Source organism: Patagioenas fasciata, chromosome 12 (assembly GCF_037038585.1).
Source record: "Patagioenas fasciata isolate bPatFas1 chromosome 12, bPatFas1.hap1, whole genome shotgun sequence".
Lineage (NCBI taxonomy): Eukaryota > Metazoa > Chordata > Aves > Columbiformes > Columbidae > Patagioenas > Patagioenas fasciata.
Genome location: NC_092531.1, coordinates 8,021,604 through 8,043,289, shown reverse-complemented (window position 1 = coordinate 8,043,289; position 21,686 = coordinate 8,021,604). Strand labels below are relative to the sequence as shown.

Below are 21,686 nucleotides of genomic sequence, written 5' to 3'. Positions count from 1 at the left end.
GAGGAGCAGCCGGTAGCAGATTGACAGGCAATGACTGACAAATACATGTCGAGTACTGGCGGATACGGCCTCCCTGCTGCTCTCAGTCTCCAGTTCAAGGACTGCATTTAGCATTTGTGTCATCTGCCTTAATGTGTCTACAGATGTAGAAGTTACATCTGAGCTGGTTACTGACTTCACACTCAAGGCAAAGAGGGATGCACTGTTGTGACTGCTTTATTTTAGATGTGGAGATGAGTGGTGCCTTGGAACTGTGTATTTCTCCTCACTGCCTAGCAGGAGAGTGTTAGCAAATTGCACAGATGTGGATGTGTAAAATTGAAATGAATCCCAACACGTGTCTATATCTGTCCCATCTCTGCATTTTGGCTTCATTACTGACCCTCATTAATAAAATGCCCTTTCTGAGGTAGTCTGCAAAGTCACTACTTTTCCCTTATTCAAGACAGCCCTAAAGAGCCATTTCTTTTATGACGCCCATAAGAAATTAGCCAAGTAGTCTGCTGTTCCGTTTCCCTTACTCATCTCAAGAGTGAACTACTCAGCTAAGTGGAAAGGATTGAATGAGGGAAGAAAAAGAGGATGAAACCATGTTGAAAATTAACATGGCAAAACCTAGCAGGGTAAAGTATGGAGGGGGAATAGGGAAATTATAGAACAACAATCGAAACAAACACGTAGCTAATAAAGAAGCACCTTTATGGCTGTACTACTCACACTATTTCTGTGCCGTTTTCCTGAAAAAGTAGATTGTGAAATGTCATAGACACCCTAGGCCGACTGGATCTTCTTACTGTATTTCGTATTTTACATGCTGTTTGGTATAGATGATAATAATACTTTTACACAGATTTTTGTGACTGCTTTCTTGAAATTCACTTACTAGAGTTTAATTACCAAGATGAAAGTTTACATGATGTGGAGAGTTTGCTTATTTTTTTATTCTGTCTAATGTTGAAGGTTACAGCGATTAGCAAAAGACCTTCTGAAGCACCTCCAAATGCAGGATAGCTGCTCGTTGGGGAACAACAAGGTTTCTGCTCTGGACAGGACTTTAGGAGAGATCTCTCGTATTCTGGAAAAAGAGGTATTGTGACTTTCACTATATAACTTACGATTAACCTACAAAGTGTGTTGCCCTCAGATATCACCAGTTTGGATCTGGGAATGTTTGTAACAAATCGATCGGTACATGACCTCTGTGTAAGAAGCAGTGTCTGCTGTTACACTTTACTGTGGTGGGTGCAGCCGTGGATGCTTTTATTTAGACATCAGATTTTATACAGGCAGGTTTGCAGAAGTGCCGAAAACACTGTTGACTGATGCTAGATCATGTGGGTATGCCAAGCTGTGCTTCCACCATGCTTTCATTAGGACTTTTTTAGCCTGAGCTATTTCAGTCATCTAGTTTAGAGTGCGTACCCACAAACAGCTTTTACAATAGGGGTCAAAAAAATGAGCAGAGGAAAGAATTGGAGCCAGCTTTGCTGTTACAACCGCTGTATTATGGTGTTCCAGTTGAGTTTGAAGGAGCACAGATCTGTTTGGTTTTCCCAGAGTACAGCAAAGCCTGTATTTTTGGGTAGGTCATTGATGCAGATTGAAGGGACAGTGTGCATATATGTGGGATATTCCATGTTTTGAAATTTTTCAAAGGGCTCATTTTGTAGAGCCTGTTTTGTTTTATGGTAAATGCTGAATTATTTTAATTGATAGCATAGCATTTGTATCTTTTTTACTGTTTCATCATGATCGGTGAGCTGCCACAGTGCTTTGTCTCTTGTAATGCATTTTTTTCTCCATTAGCATCACAGTATTTGAGCTTTCAGCTTGACTGTTATGTTCTGTTCTCTCTCTAACCATTAGAAAATGCTTCTCTTTCATATCTGTAATTCGTCTGTAGTTCAGAGAGAAACCAAATTAATGAAATCCGAGGAGGGGGTTGCATCACTGTGGTTCAGAGTTGGTGTCTCTGAAGATGAGAACTCTGCTCGGTGCTTTTCACAGCTTAGTGTGGAACGCCATTGCTAATAGCATATGCTTTTAAACACTGAACACTGCCTGGGATGCATGGGGTTCTGCAGTGTGTTCTATTAATCACTTAGAGCTGCCTATCAAATTTTATAGTGTTTTCTGAAAGAGTTGTGACATTTTCAAATTTTGCAGCGTTTGCGTTAATTATTGAAAAATTCACTTGTTATTTATTTCAGAATATAGAAATCATGTTGCATGAAGACTATAAAAAGATATCTCTGTTTTGAAAGTTATCTAAATAATTATTGGAAACTGTTAGTGGAAAGTCACGTTGTATCAGGCCTCTTATCAGCAGATGGTTTTTGAATCTTTTTTTTAAATAAGACATGAATTGCAACTAAACGTTAACCATTCGTTTGTAATATTTTATTGCTTGTTGAGTCTGCAGTGGGGAATTAAAAGATAAATTTGATAGTATTATTAGGCATCCATTATTTTGTTGTTGATTTGGGGTTTTTACCCATAAAACATTACTCTGCCACTGAAGAAGTAGTATTATATCTGAGTGTCCTAATCAATAAGGTCAAGAAAGATTGATTTCAATAGCTGTCAGTGTGTTTACGGCACAGATTGTACATAGTCATTTATAGAAGTGGATAGTAATTCTCTTGTTAGCTTGTGAGTCAAGAAATCAGCAGACACATCTTACATGTCAATGGGCGGTGAAAAGAATCTTGATGGTGTCAGTCAGCGACTGAGAGGAGGAGACTGGCACTGTTAATTGAATTTCCCTGGAGAGCATAAAAATATACCATAATGTGGGGGGAGGAATGAGGGAGTGGGAACCACACAAGCTGTCAGTGTGTGTGAGCTGATAACATTGATTTACCCTTGCTAATGGCCTGGGTTGAATAAAGAATTGCCCTGAGGGAGGACAGAGTTCACTACAATAGATCCTTGCTACTTAGCAGAAATTCTTCAGGCTCAGAAGTAGTCATGCAGAAGTATTGTAAAATAAAACGGATCCAAAAACCCCTCTTTTCAGTCATACTGTGAAAGTTTGGATTTTTCTTTAGTTAATTGCTTGTGCTGACTGAAAAATGTATTTATGCAGTCTCACCAGGGAAATAAATATTTGTTTTACAAACCATGAACTAAAATGCTGAGCTACTGTTGGTAACAGTACATGAGAAAAAATAAATACCATTAAATTTCTCAGCAGAAGGAAGGGTTATTCAGTTCATTAGAAATTCCATGACTGTGCTAAAACGGCATTGAAGGGTGGGCGTGTATTCTTTATGCAAACTTGAATCAGAAGCCACACGAAAGACTGACGGCCCTTTCTTACTGGGTTTTGCCTTCAGGTAGAATCAGATCAGACTAGCAATTCCTTTTTGGTCTTAGTCTTCATCTGTCCTGTTTCATAGTGATGAATAAGGCTTTTCCTCACTTCTGAACTTCTTTCACAATGTGAGAACATTCTAGGGTGATGCATGCCTGCCCGATTACTGTGGTCAGACTAGGTTTTGATTCACATGCCTTCCTGGGCTGCTGGACATAAACAGGTTCTGCACTTGGGGCCAAGTGATTTCACCAGTGTTGCGAGAAGAGTTTGTTTAATGTAAACGGAAAGGTTTTTATGTTGGAATATCCTCTACATAGTCAGATTTGAGAAATCTCTCTCTCAGGCAGATGTACATCTTAACCACTGTATGTTTTTAAGTCCTGTCTGTGTTGATTGTAGCACCTCACCTGCTGCCCATGAACGCAGACTTCATAGGCTGCTGCCGGTTCCCCGTGCAACACACCAAAATCTACACCTTTCCCTTTGAATGCACTACATGATTTGAGTGCTAAAAATGAAAGAGGAGTTGCTTTCCTTGGCTTCAAGTGGTTGTTAGGTCTCCAGACACTTCTTGGTATGTCCTCGTTGGCTTTCTTGGATGAAGCTGTAAAACCCCTGGGAGTATTGCACCCTCTGCCAGGAAAGTATCTGTAAGTGAGCAAGTTGAAGTGCAGGTTTGGAGCATTAATTGCCTGGAGCCTGTGGTTCATGTACATTTTAATTAAATAAACATAAAAGGTGCTTTTAAGTCATAAACCACGATGTCATTCTAGTTTTAAGTAGATTTGTACCCCTTAGGTCATGTGTCCTTGCTTCTGTCAGTAACATGGAGCAGGAGGCACAAATCCGGCTGGTGTTATATGCAGCTGGTGTGCTGTCCCCAAGACGAATCTACAACATGTGCTGCTGCGGTGCTGGTGTGGCTTGCTCTAGATTACTGCAAGGCAGTCTCTGGGTTGTGTGCACAGGCTCTCATCCTTTCTGGCAGAAATCCTGGAAGGAAGTTGTATTCACTTTCACCTCTGCTTTATTTAAAGCTATACTGAAAAAACAAACACACACAGAGACACAACAGCAAAATGCATGCAAATGTTAGCAGAGAGCCCCGGCCTGCTCTTAGCAGATTGTCATATGGGACTCTTCAAGCTCTTAATAAGATCTGATAACGCTCAGTTTAAGATCTCCCATGAATGGACCTTTGATGCTAAAAGAGAAACTCATGTACCCTCTTAAAGAAGGCAGAGCTGATGTTTGAAACTGCAGGGCTAAAACAGTTTTTCTGCCACAGTTCTTTTGATTTTATGCATGTTCATTCTGTGATGGACTGATTTTACACATCCATTACTGAGGGCAGCAGTGTGTTTCAGGTGGTCAAAGAATCTCAGATTAACTGCTGAAGTTTGACATGAGCACTTATACAGAAACCAGTATATTTAAAGCTGTGTATTCTGTTAGTGTGACTATAGATACAGTTTTAAGTTGCCTATGGTGATATAATTTCCCTCAATGTATAGAGGTGAGATTTACTGATTAAAAAAACAAAACCATTTTCTACTGCACAGACATTAGACATTCCACTGACTGAAGTACACGCATGTCAAGGGCTGTGAACCTGGCCTGGATCAGATGGTCTTCCTTAGACTTGCTGACAGAACATCACTGCCCTCAAGTTCTTCCTAAAATCTGGTTTTAAAGGGTTTTTTTTGGTTCCAGGTTTTAAAAATCCTACTTTTAAAGGACCGTGACGAGCAGCTGAGGGCAGGAGCCTTTTCACCTGGCTCAGCTACAGCTAAAACACTGCTCTTAAATCACTTCAGTTAAATTTGTACAATACTTACATGTGGCATGTAGACAAGCCCTGAACATGTCTCCCATCCTTCTGACTGGGAGTATGACACAGAGATCCAATACAATCATGGGAGAACCGCATGAATTTTGAAATCCAAGTGCAGCAGTTAATCTGCTTAATTGGAATGATTTTATATGATGTTTCTCATCAGAAACATAGTTCAAAAAAGATGTTAATCACACCAAAAGTTCTAAGATTCCTTTAATTAAGTGATTTGACAGATCTCACAGCTATGCTCCCGGGGAGAGGGCTGCAGCTACAGGAGAAGGATGGAGGTATTAAAAATGTTCCGGCCTAAGCAAACCTTACAGCTGAAGCTCACCCGTTTGTCACAAGGCACAAAGCCCAACCAAACAAGAATTCACTGGTTCTGATGTTCGTAAAACTTACTATGGTATTGTACAGTTTGGAGGGTAGCGGTGTCCCCAGTCTCCTTCAGGCTCTCTAGATGCTGTAGAAATCTCAGTAAATAATAGTGAACGGAAATTAAGTTGTTAAAGTGTGGAAGTGAAATGCAAGCAGAAGAATAGAAGAGGAGGCTTTTAATAAATCGGGCCACAGTGCTTATAGTTAGATACATGCTCTCTTCATACAAATCTAGAAGTAGCTGCTTTGCAGTAGGCTAAATTTCAAGATGCTTATTTCTATTAGTAATTCAGAATGGAATTCTTCCTAGAAACAGATTCAAGGGGAAGAAAATATACCTCCTTAGAAAAAGTGTAATTTTGTGACTAAAAATACGTGAATCTGAGCTATTAAATAACTGCAGTGTTTAAATACTTTTTTAAAAAAGGCATCTCAATGCTTGTGACCTCTGAAACATGCTCTCTCGGTGACCATTAATGGTTTGGTTTGTGTCAAGCAGTGTTTTTGGTTTTGTGATTTTTAGATAGATTTTTCAGCCTCCTGCTTCAGCAGTCGTGATGTCAGTTATTTACATTTCAGTAAAATGTTTGTCGTAGCTTTCAAATACAAGGGGACTGTAGACAGACAGTGTTTATCCCATTGTAAAGACTGTCAGAAATGGCTGGCTTTAGCAACACAGTCAGGCCCAGTATTTACGTTTTATTCTCTAAACTGTCAGGCCCATTGGATATGGTGACCATAGCCAGTGTGAAGATTAATAGACCAGTTTTTGGAAGGCACACTCAATTGCCTGGCTGGCTACTCCTGATTTTTCTCAGCCCAATAATGCAAACTCTGATTCGTCAGAAACTGAAACAATACAATTAAAAACTATTGACTAAGGTGTGGAACAAAAGCAATGTTATATGGAACATGTGTAAGCTTTTGTACCGTTCATGATAAATTTCTTCAAAAGTCTCTATGGAGATGTAAAATTGCCCCATGTGTATATAAATATATATATGACATGTATATACAGGCAAAATAAATTTTAGAAGCAAATACTCTGTGCTATAAATACTCCGTATCCTTACTTGTATATTTAAAAACACAGTGGGAATTGTGGTTCCCAAACTCTTACACATTTGATTTTGGTGCTGCAAAAATTGGTGAAGCTGGCTCCAGCGCATACTTAGCTGCGTGTTGCTGGTGTAACAGTCAGAGAGCTGAAAGACATTGAGTATAATGGCTGGATTTTATTTTGCAGGAGAACAGAATTCTGGACGAGCTGAAAGGCAATAATGTATCCTCAAGCTTTTCTAAAATTACTATTGATTATATTTGAACTGGATGTGGCATATTTGCTGCACGTAATCGTTGTTTTGTAAGAGATACTGTAATTTGATATCAAACTCTTGAAATAAGAATTCATAAGCTAAGCAAGAGAGACATAAATAGGTGGTGTATTTTATGCTAAATCATGTTACTGGAAAAATCCGACTAGCTTGAAGCACAGAGGCCATAGCTTGAGGTTTGTGGCTTTTATTTCATAATTGAAGAAAACTGTCAAGTGTGAATTAGAAACATCAAATTTTGAACCTAAATTTTGGCTAAAAACAATTGATCCAAGTTTAACTGAGTTCTGTAAATCAGCAAGACTCCTTCAAGGCAAAGGTGGTCAGCATTACTGAAGAAAGCAGGGCGATTAACAGGTGGAGCAATGATTAATTTTTTCAAAATTAATAATTTTTGTCTTTGGAGCATCAGAGGGTCGTTGAAGGGTCACAAAAATCTGTGGTCCTAAAAAGAAAAGTTCTTTTCTCCCCCTTGCCCCCCCATTATTTTAATTGGCTTTTATGTAGGAAAAGGAGGAGATGGAGAGGGGAAGACAATAATAGATAAGTTTGGTAGTCATGAGTAGAACAGATTCCTCGTTTCAGGAGCAGAGCATTTCTGTAGGCAAACCAGAGTCACTGGGTAGGTTAAGGATGTCTCCACCTCTAGAAGAAACGTGGCATAAAGTCTGATACCTGGATTTGATGGGGGCTGGAGAAATCACAGGAGGTGTCAGCTTAACTGTCACGGACTAGTGGCTTTACCCAAATTATAGCCACGTTGTATTTCGTGATCCTGTGTATACATACATACAGAGGCACATCGTATTGTCTAGCAGATTCAACCAATAATTGTGTATAACCTCACAACTGATTGATTTCCCAGTCTGACTGAATCTTTAAAAAGTTATTTAACATTTATGTTTAAGCCATATTATAATAATGAAAAGCTTGGTCCATAGGCCAAACTTTTATAGGCACATTTGTGACCAAGAGGTGTTTGTATTTCTTTTGAGAGGGTGATTTCTGTGATGCGATCCACTTCTGTTTTCTTGTTTACTTAATATCTCCCATTTCTCCACTAGAGGACACTCCTGACAGAAACAACAGCAGGTCCTTTCAATCCTTACAAATAAATCTATTTATAAGTCAGAGTTTCTTTTTGGAAGAAAAAATCCCTACATAAGACTTTAATTTGGTTAATACTGATGACTTCTACGGCCAAAGATAGTACCTCCTAAATTAATTTGCATGTTAATTCTTGAAGTTCTGTGTTTAGTTACAACGATGTTGAAAACGGGCTTTAAAATGTTGTTGATTTCTGTAGTGGACAAACAGTTCCCAGTTTAGTTCACTCTTGAGTCTCCTGCTGGAGCATGCCCTCGTCTTTCTGACATCATGTCCAGCCAATTCTGTGGCACTTCACATGCCAACGTGCTTAGAACTGGCGCAGCTTTTTTTCCTGTTGAGCTTCTTACAGCAGCTTGTCTCCTGGTTTTGGTGCATTAGGGTATTTACACAGGTAATCAGTATATGTCCTGTCGAGACTTAAATGGACAGTTATAAATCAAAAATATATATATAGCAAAAAGTAGAAGTACACACATGCACAGTGTTCATTTTAAAAAAAAAAAGTAGCCACATCCCCAGGGTTGAATAGACATCTTTATGAGCTGCTGTTGTGTAACGTACCCTTGTACTGGTGTGTGCTGCGGGTCAGCTGCCCGACCTCTAGTGCCAATTTGTGGCTGGGGATGGAAACAAGTCTGCAAAGGCCCCTGAGCCCCCCATCCGTCCAGCACCCTCCCCACCTCCCCCTGCGGAGTCATCAGTCCTGTCCTGCTCTCACCTCCTGCCTACCTTTTATATATGGGATATGTGTCTTTTGGCTCTTAGCCATTTGAAGATTTTGAATACATGATGCGTTGGTTTACACCAACAAGCCTTCTTTTATATTGGGCAGTGGGTGTTTTGTGGCCCAAGTGTTTAAAAAATAAAGACTCTTAACTATCTTAACTGTGCTTTCATCAACTTTTTGGGGGTTAGTTCTTTGTGAAAGTAGTTGCTACTCTCATTTTTTATAGATAGAAGCTATAACCATAAGCTTCATTTTAGCTAAACATATGATGTATTTCTATACAAAGAACTGATTAATTTTTTAGTTCATCCATGACTTTTTTGACTTTGGATGCTCTTGCAGTAGCCAGGTCCAGAGCTATGGTGGTGTCACATGAAGGGAAGTCATTAATCAAATGTAAAGCTGAAGTAATAATAACAGTTTTAAAATAATTTAACGTCAAAATCCAGACTTTATGAAGCGTATTGAATTTGCATAACTTTAAAGTCTGTTTTACCAGCCGAGACTAGAATTCAGGTCCTTGGAACTCTGTATTTTACCCCCAAAAATCTAATGATTTCGCTAACACAGAAGGTAACATAGGGAATTCTGCATTTCTGCTTCCTTTGTTGCAAGTGTTAATCTGGTCTTTAGCTGTCCTTAGGAAAGTACAGAGCCTGAGTTCAGAGCGTAAACTCAGGAACTGATGAAGCAGATAATAACTGATAGAAAATCTGAAGTAACACTCCTCGAAATTAATTCACTTCTTTAAACCCTTTAACTTGGAGACTGAGAGTTTTTAATGTATATGTGTTCAGCCAGTGGTGCACAGTGCCAATAAAACATGATTTGAAGGTTCCACAATGTTGAAAGACTGGAGTACAGTGTGTTGTACGGTACCTACCATCCTAATTCCGTGTGGTCCAAACTGCTCCTAGTAATAGAAACATCTCCTGATGTGATCAACAAGGGCAGTGGGTTCGAGAGGAGCAGGGCAGCGGCTGTGAGTTCCAAGAGCAGGCGGCAGCGTTTTCTACCCAGACAGCTGTTCCCCGGCCCTGCCGGGCAGAAGTCAATGGGTCAGATATGTGGTGTGTGCTGCAGGTTGGACGAGGCAGCTTTATATCATCAATAATTTGTTTGCCTGGAGTTTCTATAATCTGTGGATTAACCTTTTTCTCAAGATGAACATACAGATAGGAACTTGTTACTAAAGGTCAGCCACAGACTATTTTTTAACTTGTTTGCTGGAAACGGTATTAAAAGGCAAGTTCAGTTCACAGATAAGCTCTGCTGTGTACTTATTCCGAGATTATTCAGAGGTTAATTTACTGTGCCTAGTTGAAAACTGCAGTGTTGATTTCTGCTTCTGTGGGATGCAATTAAATGTTGTCAGCTTCCAGTGCACTTATGTTGTAGTATTTGTAGCCTTTTGCTGTCAGATCAGGCTTTTTTTCCTTCCATGTCAATTTGGAACTAATACGTCACGTCAGAATGGATATAATGGATATGTATACATTCCAAGGTATGCAGAGATTCTTCACTAAGCATTCACAGGACAAGAGATATGTTTTAATATCATTAAAGTACAGGCACTGCTTTCTGCTAATGAGCAGATGGTAATTCAGAGCTCATGGTAAATAATTATTATTATAGTTTCTAAAGACCTAAAGTTTTAATTTCCTTTTTAGTCTAATGGTATATGTACATACATAGTACGTATACAGACATTTTCTGGGAAGTATTCTTTAATTCTACATCTGACTTGAGAAGATATCACCTATACAGGGTGTTTCAAAAAGACAGACCCAATGCAGACATACAGTGATTTCAAATTGAGTCCGTCTTTTTGGAAAGCCCTATGTTGTCTGTTCTCATGTTTGCAGTGCTTCGCAAACACACGTTATTTATCTACCCAGAGACCTTGATTGCTGTCCTGTAGATGGGGTAACAGGCAAATATTCCAAGAGGTTACAAGGGAGTACCCAAGGCAATCTGCAGGAAAGAAATGTTTAGGATTCAAGTGCTCTTGACAGCACTACAGGTTTTCAAACACCTTTAGCTCCCTCTCTGAATGTCTCCTCCAACGTAATTTTAGTATCTTTAGTTTTGCTTGATTGCTCTGGTTTTTGTAGTTTAGTTCAGCTGAAATCAGTGCTGCTTTCTAGCGGCCGAAAGCTTTCAACAGGGAAATGTCAGCCATAGGGATTTAAACTCAGTGTTGCAAGAGATCTGTAACTTTCTACTCACTACACAATTTCTTGTCCAGTAGAGTGCTGAGAGAGAACAGGACAAGGTCACATAGTTGTGCTTTTTATATTTTCGCTTCGGAACTTGTATTTATGAAATTATTCAGAACTGACCCTAGGTAATGGAGCCATCTATGGAGATTGGGAAGCAGTTGTTCCTGGTATTAGAGACTTAAACCTTTATCCTTGCTTTCCGCCTTTAATCAATGCACTTACTAGATGCGCTGTTGTTTATAAATAGACTAAACATTTATTTTTAATAAGCACAAGTGCTGCAATGCTCAGTGCTGCCTATCACAATATCTATAAGGACAGTTCTTATTTTTCCAAGCAATATTAGCCATTTTCCATTATGCTACTTAGCATGAGTGAAAGCAGCTAAACAGATAACGTGGAATTCACTGGTTTCCCTTTACCTGTCTTTCCTTTATGGCTTTCACTGACTCTTGAAACTTCACAAACCAGATTGTGAGGGTCCTGTCTCAGTCAGCAGAGTGTTTATAATAAAGAGCCTCTCCGTGATTTACTGTTGAACTGAAAAGACAGTGCAGAACTTGGAAGTTGATCGTTTGAATAAGGTTCATCTTACTCAGTGAGATAATACGGTAGATCGGTAAGGAGCCCTATCCAGTATGGTTTACCTTACAGTATGGGCAGAAGTTTGGAAACAAAAGAATGAATGAAGTATATAATGTGCATAGACTGGAGATAAATTTATGAGCATGTGGCAGGACAAGCTTAAGAATCAATGTCTTAGTAATGGTATTGTCCCTAGTCCTGGACCAATTTTAAGTTGCTTATCAATTATGTATTTTCAGAGAGTATAATAGTAAATGCCTCTTCTTTTTTCATTTAATTAAAAAATAAAATAAGCCTCATTTTTATTTGAGTGATGTATTAGTATCAACAGCTTTCTTTTTCATCTTTTTGTTGTACTTAGATATTTATCTCTCTTTATACTAAATACGTGTGAAGTTGCAGCTAGTATACCTGAGCTATTCAGATGAAAAAAACAGTGTTCTCCAAAGGGCCTCAATGCTGGAGGCTGAGCTCTGCCCAGCAGTGTGCAAGTACTGAACGTCGTGCAGGGAGTGGAACGGCTTCTCTGAGACACGGCCCATTTACCACCCAGGGTTCCAGACGCTGGGGAGATGCAGGGTGAGCACCCTCTCCTAGATGGAGCCATGGAGATGAGCCTGTGTGGGGTGTGAACACAGAAACCAGCAGAGCTGCCTTGTCTTCAGAGCTTCAGAATCAGCTTTAAGTCTGCAGAATTCGCGCTTTGCTTTGCGTGAAAATGCGCGAAGCAGCGTTTCTCGAGCCCACCTTTCTGTGGCCTTGCACAGCATTACCTAAAGAGCTTGGGTGCTTTAACATGTAAGCAATGCGTGAGGGAGGAGTTGATACAAATACATGATAGATGCATCCTTAAAGTGAATGAATACCTCCCCCAATGGTATGCAAATGCTACTGAGACAATTCTGGCTCACATTTTAATCCTGAACTATTATACATTTCCATCGATGCTTGAAATTCTGTTGTGGGTCAAGTTGCTCATGTTTGAAAACCAGTTTGAGATGTTCTGATGGAATGGGGTATTATTATAAAACTGATTTCACTAGACGGGAGTACTACAGGGAATAGAATTGTCTATTTTAATAGAAAATATTATTTTATGTCTGGAAGACTAATCTAAGAATGTAGATTTTCTGCAATCATGAACATATCTGTGGTTTTGTATGTACATATAGATATGTCTGTATTTATTTAAAGGTGGAGAGAAAAAAAAAAGAGGAGGCAGCCCAGGATTCAGTTGTCTGGTTTGTTTTTCTAAGGCAGCTTTGAACTGCATTTCTTAGCCTCTGGCGTTTTAGATAGAATCTTCAAACACTAGATAAAAGGAAAGAAGAAAATTCTTAAGATGGATTTCAACTATATTTTACTAATTAGTTATTATTTCTTCCTTCACTGAACAGTTTAACAAGTGTCGAGTAGAGTTACACAAGTTCAGTGTGTTCTTTCAGAAACAGTCGGAACGTTTCAGAGCACTTGGGTTTCATTCAGAAATATTTTCTTGTGAACAGTTTTAGTTCCTGAGGTCTGTTCAGATGGGCTTTCTACATCAGCTTCTTATTCAGACACAGGAAGCAGGACTAGCAGAAAGCGTTCTTTTGGCTGATGAAGGAAAATACTGTTTTTCAAAGTCTACATCGAAATGTTGATTGTGAAGGTTTGTCATAGAGGGAAGGTTTACACCAGAGTGTTAAAGGTAGTTCAGAAAGATTTCAGACAGTCAAAACATGAGGTGCTAAAGTTAAACAGAACAGAGGTAGTAAAGCTGACATTAAATCATTTCAGCTGTTAAAGCTCTGCATTATTTCTGATTCTGCTCTACTTAGGAACTAATAATAATACTTTAACAGGAGAAATGTCTGGAAGTGAGTACTTTGGTCCAGGACGTTGGATTTCACCCAATAACTCTTGCACCAAATTAATAAATTATGATTTAACTAGGATCATATTTTTCTAGGAGGTAATCAGGTTTGATTTAAAAACTTCAAATGATTGAGAGTCGACTGTATCCTAAGTATATTATGCTCATCGTTAATTACTCTTGGCATTAAAAAAATCATTTTATTCTTACCTGAACTCATCCAGTTTCAGCTTCCAAATATTGGCCGTTACTGTGCATTATCAGAAATCTTCTTCCAATTCAGGTGTTCCCACGCTGTGATCCCATCATATTTTTACTTTCCCCAACATAACCTGGCATGTGCTTCTCTGGTGTTCCATGATGAGGCAGGTTTCTCTGACTTTGTCTCTTCTGTTTTGCAAGTTTTCCAGTTTGTCAAATGTCCTGCGTCAAGGGGAGCGGCAGCAGTTTTGGTCTCGCTGCTGTCCCGGCACGTTGCTAAAAGCTGCTGCTAATTGATGCTTGTTTTATTTGGCTTTGTGTTCCTTTGTTTTACCCACTGACTTGTATAAATAAATCAGAGATTTTCCCTTGATTTGGTTTTATTTCAGAAGCAGGTTATATTTATCCAGCCACTTTAATGAGTTAAGCAAGATTGAGCAACGTAACAGCTCAGGTCAGTTGGCCTTTTCATGTATTTCTTTGTTGACCATGTTAGGTATGATGAGGCATATGTGTAAATGACTATTTTTTAGCTGTATTTTGCTGTACCAAATGTCAGATAATGAGATGGAAACATTATTTTGAACTTTCTGTTTAGTCTGCTAATTTTAGTATTTGCCAAACGTAGTTGTATCATTGGGTAAGTGGTGCTTCTGGAGGTGCCACAGATGCCAAACCCTGATAAAACCCACCCTATCTTGTTAATGAACACGCAAACAGTTGTTCCCCATCTGCTGCCTCTGTCTGAAAGGTTAGGCAGCCCTTCCTTCTTGATCACAAAGGACATAATTATTGTCTGTAGAGGAGTCAAGTACAAAGACAGTTCATCCAGCCTGACCGCTACTACACTGCGGGCCACCAAAGATTAACAGCTGCTTCTCCTTTGATTAGGTTAGGTAATAACAGTTACTTTAGTTAATAATTGGATGGATTCCCAGGCCATGTAATTCAGGTTTAGGCTGTCATTTTTTGCTGGCATGTAGCTGAGCTGTATTATTGGAACGGAGCCTGTAATCCTATTAGGCAGTTGTCGCTCAAGCCGTCGGAAAGGAGAGAAGGGGAATTCAAATCCGCTAAGGTGTTGTAACAGGTAGGTAAATAAGTCAGCCACGCTTGTCCAGGGTGCAGAGAGCTTTCCTGATGGACTGGCAACATTTAAAAAAAATAATGTGGAGTTTCTTAAAATGTTTAATTCATAATTTATCCATAAAATGGTTACATGATTGATTTAATTTATTGTTATTTCTGTTTACTTTGCCAGACGTGCATTAGTGTACACACACTCTCTGCTATAGTTACTTGATTCATGCACTCTTCTGCTTGAATTAGTTGCCGTGTGCTCTAAATGACAAGTTCATAATGGTCCAGAGATTAAGAATACATATTAATATCCCATCAGCTGCGTTGGCTTTCCTCCTGTACAGACAATACCACTGTATTTCACAGCGGTACAGACTTGTGAGGGGTAAAGAAAACGAGGGGTTTTCTTGTATTGGTTTTGAGGTCTACGTCTGCTCTTCTGAAGACTGTGTCTTTGTTACTGGTTTTGTGATGGCTCAGGTACATCTAGCTGCTATCTCCAAGATTTTTGTGCCTCCTCCTCTCCTGTTAAGAAATGCATAGATGACAGGAGTAACCATTTTTGCCTACTTGTTCATTTTTCACTCCTCTCCTGCATGACCAAGTAACTTCAGAGCTTTGAAGTCCTTTTGTACTTAAAAATCAAATGGTTTAAAAATGTTATTTGAAGTAGTTGTGGTCTTCTGAAAATATGTATGAGCGAGCCAAATTTTTACATACCGTTTGAAACCCAGTATACGTATTTTCTTCTGTTAGCAAACATGAATCCTGTTCTATCGATTGCCTTTGCTCAATAGCCTTCCCAATCTGCATATACAGCTACACAGAGAACAGTTGCTGTAGTGAAATTATCAAGTGGGTTTCATAAACATCAAGCTAAGTTATTTAGGAGACTAAGTTAGAAGTCTGAAGGATCTTTTGAGCAGCAAAAACCTGCCATTCCGGTTTATGCTCTTTCCAAAAAGGGATTTAATATTTACTCCCAGCAGGATCTGTCGTTTTTCATACTCACACGGTGCCTTGGGTGCTGCCAGAGTCAAAGTCATGGTTACCTGAATGGGTCTCTCATTCTGACACAGATTCAAATGGGGACCAGTTTAAATAACAATATTATGTGAGTGCGGACTTTGAATCAAACTCACATGCCTCGGTCCACTTCCTTTGAATTTCTGTTGTGTTTTAATATGTATCACCTAATGTAAAGCTTTAGCACTACAGAACATTAACTCAATTTGGATCACATTTTGAAGGATATAGGTTAATTTTGGAAAGAAAGACAAATTGGATAAGATAGCCTGTTCCCATATGTTTATGCTTTAAGAAAGATTTCTTCACATGAGTACTTAAACACTTGAAAATTCAAAAATTGCCTCAAGTAGGAAGTCAGACATTTTAAAATAATTTGGTATTATTTGGCTGCTATACTTTAGAGAGAAAATGAGAATAGTTTTTGACATTGGGGAGATTTGATATTATTTGTTCTTTATACACAGCTCATCTTCATACCTGCGGTCTCATATTGCGTCTAGCCGAGGGAATTGCCTGTGCACAGTTCCTTTTCACACAGTATTCACTCTGAAAACGTCAGTAACGCAATATTCCAGTGACTCTTCTGCTCCTCTGTGGACAGGGCGCGTTTTCCTGTCAGTTCCCATGACCCCCACTGACCCAAGGCCAAGCTCAAGGAGCTGAACTGGATCCCCGATGGCAGGAGGGGCTCCCCTGGTGGCCGAGGTCCCTCGCAGCCGCCGTATGCCAGCAGTTATTCTGATAATCAACACTGCCTTTCAATAAATGCGTTAAAAGCTCTTGGAGTTCTCTGTGTTAAAAGAATCCTTGGAGATAAATATACTAAATATCATGCCAAAAGCAGTGTATTCCTAGTCCCTAAGTGGCAGTTTCCTAGACCTTTGTAAGCATGGTGAACAAATACTATGCTCGTGTGTCTTTCCCAGCTTTGCTGCTCACTTGCTTCTTCCTTTTATTTAAGGTTTTTCCCCTCTCTCTTCCATGCACAGTTAGGGATTTATTTCCCTGGTGGCTAAGCATCAAAATGCTGATTAATTTTTATGAGTAATGTAGAGAGCAGAATAATAGCACATAAAGCTTAATCATATAAAACTGAGAGAAATTACAGCCTCGATTCTGCTTGATAGAAAACTGTAGTAGTAAAGAAAGTTCTTTAAAATACAAATTTGTATTTTGTGGAGTATAATTTTAGCAAAGTATTAGACAAATTGGAACAGGTGTGCTGAAGAAAATCTGTCAAGAAAAGAAGTGATGAGAAAAGAAGTGATGTTCCAGACTGAAGTGGAAGGAAAGCATGTAGGGAATCAAACAGCTTTAAAAGATTAATACTCTTTTTAAATAGGTACATAAAGATCTCCTTTCAGAATAGGGAGACATTCTAGCTTCTTTCAGTGTGGCTCTAGTGACTGATTTGGGGTGAGGGAAAATCCGTTCTGGACACTTCATTATGAGGTATTTGTGGAGAAGAGTTCTGGAAAAAATCACAGATAAGGAAAGTTTACATGAAAAAATAAAAGGATGGGTTTAGCATTAATGAATATATAGAGTTGAGAAACAGGCAAAGTAGGAAAATGTAAGCGTATGATTTCAAGAATGGAGTAATTACTAAGGGGAGAAACAAAACGAGTGCAGTAAAATGAGATATAACTCAGAGTAATGGGATGAGATAGAGAAAGGGCATATTTGGTCTAAATGACAGGAAAGACTTCTTCGCCACGAGAGCTAATAGGTTGTGGCATAATCTCCCATGAGAAATAGGGAAAGTGAGAAGTGGGAAGTGCTTGGCACATTTAAAACTGGAGCAGCTCTGACAAATACACTGGAGCAAATAAATCAGCAGTATCACATAAATGTCTTTCTAATTTGTGTGCTGTGATGCCAGCACGCCAAGTCCTTTGCAGAAATCCTCGTGCACATTTTTCTACACTGGGAATGCATGTATGTTGGCTAGCAAGGAAAACGCACACTTGCAATAACAAAATACACCTTCGCATTTGTGAAGTTTTAAGCTGAAGTGAAAATGGATCCGTCAGCAAGGCCCCAGGCTTTGTCTGGAGTGCGGAACCGCTCTGCAGCGCTGGTGGAGCCGGGCGGGACGAGCAGAAAGTTTGAGGACTGTGGCCATAAGCCAAGGTGCTCATGTAATAATATTTGATTTGTGGCAGGAATATATCTGTGCTGTTTGGCTGTTCTTAGGGCTGTAGCAGGGGGCAGGTTGCAGGGGAGGCAGCGCCTGCAGCACATTCATCCCAGTGACGCTGCGGGCTGGACCCAGCGCAGCTCCTGCCTTGTCTCGTGTCAGCTCCCGACCAAGGGGTGCTTAAGGAGGCTTTCGGGGGGGGGATTTTTTTTAGTTGGACGGTAGGTAGTAGAAGAGGAATAAATGAGTGAAACTCAAAAATAACTCCTCAGTTAAAGCACACTTACTGGGTTAACTGGGCTAAAATTGACTGCTGGAAATTATATTTATCAGTTAGCCTGGAGGAAATCAGTGGTTGGAATATCTTAGCTACTGGGTGAGTTGGCGCACAGACTTCCGTTCCAGACTAGTTATTGCTTTGAAGGTAAACCTTTCGGCAGCCTGAAAATCTACATGCAGGTCATATTAATTGTGGTAAATGCCTTTTTGAATATCTGACTTCTCTGTTTGAACAGTTTTTCTGGAGCCTGGAACTTAGAATCTAGATGTTTGCTTGAAAGAAACTTAATGGACAGAAAAGTGCATGATTTTAAAAAGATACATACTTTTGTGTTTACATGTTAATGTCTAGTTCTCACGGGGAGAAAGGTTTCCCTTCTAAATCATGTTGTATCCTGCTCAGTTATATTTCTAATTGTTCAAAGAAAGATTTTATTGCCAGAGTTTTTTCTGTTGTACAGTGTGTTTATCTATTTTTCTCTTACAGTGTGACACATTCTTTACAGACTAATAACCCTTGTATTTATATAGCACTTGCCATTTTTCCCACATGCCAAGAGCTTGCAGCACTGGAGGTGGGGAATTCTTATGAACTAGAATATCCTCATAACTGACAAAATTAGGATGCCTAAATACAAAGTTATAGAAAATTAGCAACTTCAAAGTAGAGAAGAAAAATATCTTACTTGTTTTATTTTAAACAGTAGGAGATAAACCCGATTTTGTAGGAAAGGAAAAGGACATGAGTAAGTTCTAAAATCCTGGACCCGCTCCAGCAAAACCTCAGTCATTTGCAGACTGTAAGAATAATGGTAGGATGGTATTTAAGTGTAAAATTCTTCTAAGTGGAACTTCAAAGGGGACACCCAGAATAAAGAAAAGCTAATCTGGAAAGCTGGGAACACAGACAAGACTAGTTTAAATTGAATTGTTCCATTTATAACCAACAACATAGCATAATGAATGCAAAATGGGCTGGATGTGAATGTCATACCTCAAAGCTAAAAATATTAATTCATTCTGCTGCCTTTTGAATAAGCTGCAAGCAGTGGATTCGATGGAAGACCTGGGGGGCAGGTAGTAAGTTGGAGTTGCCAAACTGATGAACTACACCAGTCATCTAGGTGACGTTTTCAGACTTCACCTCTGTAGTTCCCATAACTGAAGCACTACCAAAAATTGCATTCAGACTTCTAACCTGCTTCTTAAACTCCGAGCAATTAATTTGGGAAGGCAGAAGATCTAAGAAACTTGTATCCTCAGGAGCATCTGTCAGGCAACATTTCTGCCTTCCCAAGACTAAGGATAAAATAAGACTTGTGAGTGGTGACGCTGTCAGGCTTCCTTGCGGATCAGGGACGTAACTGGCGCGGTCTACGTTCTGTGAAATACGTAACCAGGTATCACCAAAGTAGTGATGATACTCATGTTTTGAAGTGATCAACCTAAGCTATTTTGTCCATACAAGGACCAAGTCAGGGAATGAGCCCAGAGGTTGTCTCCTTTTGGAAAAGTTTGTAAGAAAGAGGAAACACCCATCTAGAGATTGTCTGTTTGCTGTAAATCATATACAAAGCAATAAGATATAACCACAATGACAACAGCAACACATAAAGATTAACTTTATTAAAATGCCTCTTCAACTATATCACTGCTGAAAATGTGGTATTGAACTGTATTACCTATATAGTATTTGATATGTATATGTGGTCTTTGAAAAAAAAAAAAAGCACCTGAGAATTTCAGCTCCTGCTCCAAACAATACTCTTCCCTCTGTGCTGGCAGTGAAATCCTCCTTGTCAAAGGTGTTCCACTTGATACATACATGTATTAAGGTCTTTCTACATTGGTGAAACACTGGACAATTAGCTACCAGGCATATCTCTTATGTAGGAAGTTCTTTAATTTCTGTTGTTTCTCTTCTGTGTCTGTGTTCATCCAGAACAGAGCAGATCAAATAGCATTTCGGGCTGCTGGAGGACTGACTGCCCTGGAAAATGTTCTTCAAGCAGCGACTTCTCCCGCCAATCTGAATGCGGCTTCACGGATTCCTTTTAAGTAAGTATGATAGGTCCTTCATTTGCCACTTAGGATCACTAGAATATTTATTTCACATCTGCTGCTTCACTGATTCTTCCTCTCATAGTCCAGCATTGAACTTCAAAGAAGAAAATAATGCTGGACTCTATGCTGCCATGGAAGGCGAAATACGTTTCCACTCAACCTCTGGTTTTCTAACTTGGTGATTTTATTTCTAGCTATGATACGTTTTGGCAGTGGCATCCCTTATTGTACAGAATGAGAAAAAGAGAAGTGTATTAAACAGGAGAGGAAGTACATATCTTTTGAAGTCAGTCTGTAAAGATTTCTAGTGGGAAGTGGGGGAATTTTTAAAGGACTGTAACTCACTGGGGTCTGGCTGCTTTTAAAATAAAACAGTTGTAAGACGCTGCTGGCTGAAAGGACTGCTACAAACAGGTAAACCAGAATTCTTGTGGATTAGAAGAATTCTTGTTTACAATACATAAGAATAGAGGGATTTAAATGTCTAATCCCTAGAAAAAATGGTGGTGACTAAACAGAATGCCAGCAAATACTGATAACTCAAAAGCATGCTTTTTCCCTAATCTCTTAACTGTAACTTTTATCCATTCAAAAGCACTTGTCTGCTTTCAGAAGAGACCTGGGCATGGGTTTAGTACAAGAGGAACCAAGCCCAGGATATTCTGTTGTGAACCGCTGTCACCATTTGATTGTAGGTATCTTTTAATACTGTAGTAATTGGAATTTAAGCGCTACATTGTGAAGGTTTGGATTAAAACTGTCCATTAACAAGTTATGGGACAGGTGTGAAGTACTAGGAAAGAACACCAAGTCAAAACATGCTTTTAATATCTTAACGTTGCTCTTCAAAGAGAACAAAATTCCCACCTTGCCACTAAGTCATGCGTAATGCACTTGTGGCTTAGAGAACCTGGGGTTTGCTACAAGTGTTGCAGCAAACTTGCTGCAGGTGATGCAGACCCTTCTGTCTGGGTATTTCTGCCGTCTTCTTTCTGATAGAGACGAACGTATTTTGTGCAGATTCTGCAACTCAGCTGTTGAGAGCAAGCGGTAGTTCCAGAGGGTGGGACTTCGAGCCGTTTGAAACAGGCACAGACATGGCTGGTTAAGAGAAACCATGTTAAGGCGCATTAGTGTGATCTCACTGAAACTATTTCAGAAATTCTTCAAATGTGCTGCTTTCAGTACAAAACGTTTGAGCGAGTTTCAAAACCAAAGGGCAATCATAGAATATATTCCATTCTTCAAAATCACATTTTTCCTCACGTAATTTTTCAAATTATTTTTCTTTCTTTTGTGCAAATATATATGGCACATCCTGACTTAAACTTTGAATCTAGCAAAGCAGCAGTGTTCTCTGTTTAAAGACAAAGCAGAGGCCTGTGCAAATAGATTAAGACCTTTCATTAATTGCCCTCCAGTCTTCCCCTAGCCAAATATGCTTTGCTAAAGGACGCTGCTGTACTTAAGATTGTTTGTGTGCTCTTGCAATGTTTAACCATTTGTACTCATTTTAAATTGGGAAT

The 21,686-nt window shown here is 39.3% G+C and overlaps 1 protein-coding gene across 12 annotated transcripts in view; it reads left to right on the top strand.

Annotated features, from left to right (window-relative positions):
• SCAPER (S-phase cyclin A associated protein in the ER) overlaps positions 1–21,686 on the top strand; it is a 151,807-nt gene that overhangs the window by 80,361 nt on the left and 49,760 nt on the right. For all 12 annotated transcript variants that reach the window (XM_071813778.1, XM_065847607.2, XM_071813779.1 and 9 more), the window contains 2 exons: positions 961–1,087; positions 20,039–20,154. In XM_071813778.1, coding sequence (XP_071669879.1) covers positions 961–1,087; positions 20,039–20,154 — 243 coding nt within the window. The remainder of the gene's footprint in view (positions 1–960; positions 1,088–20,038; positions 20,155–21,686) is intronic.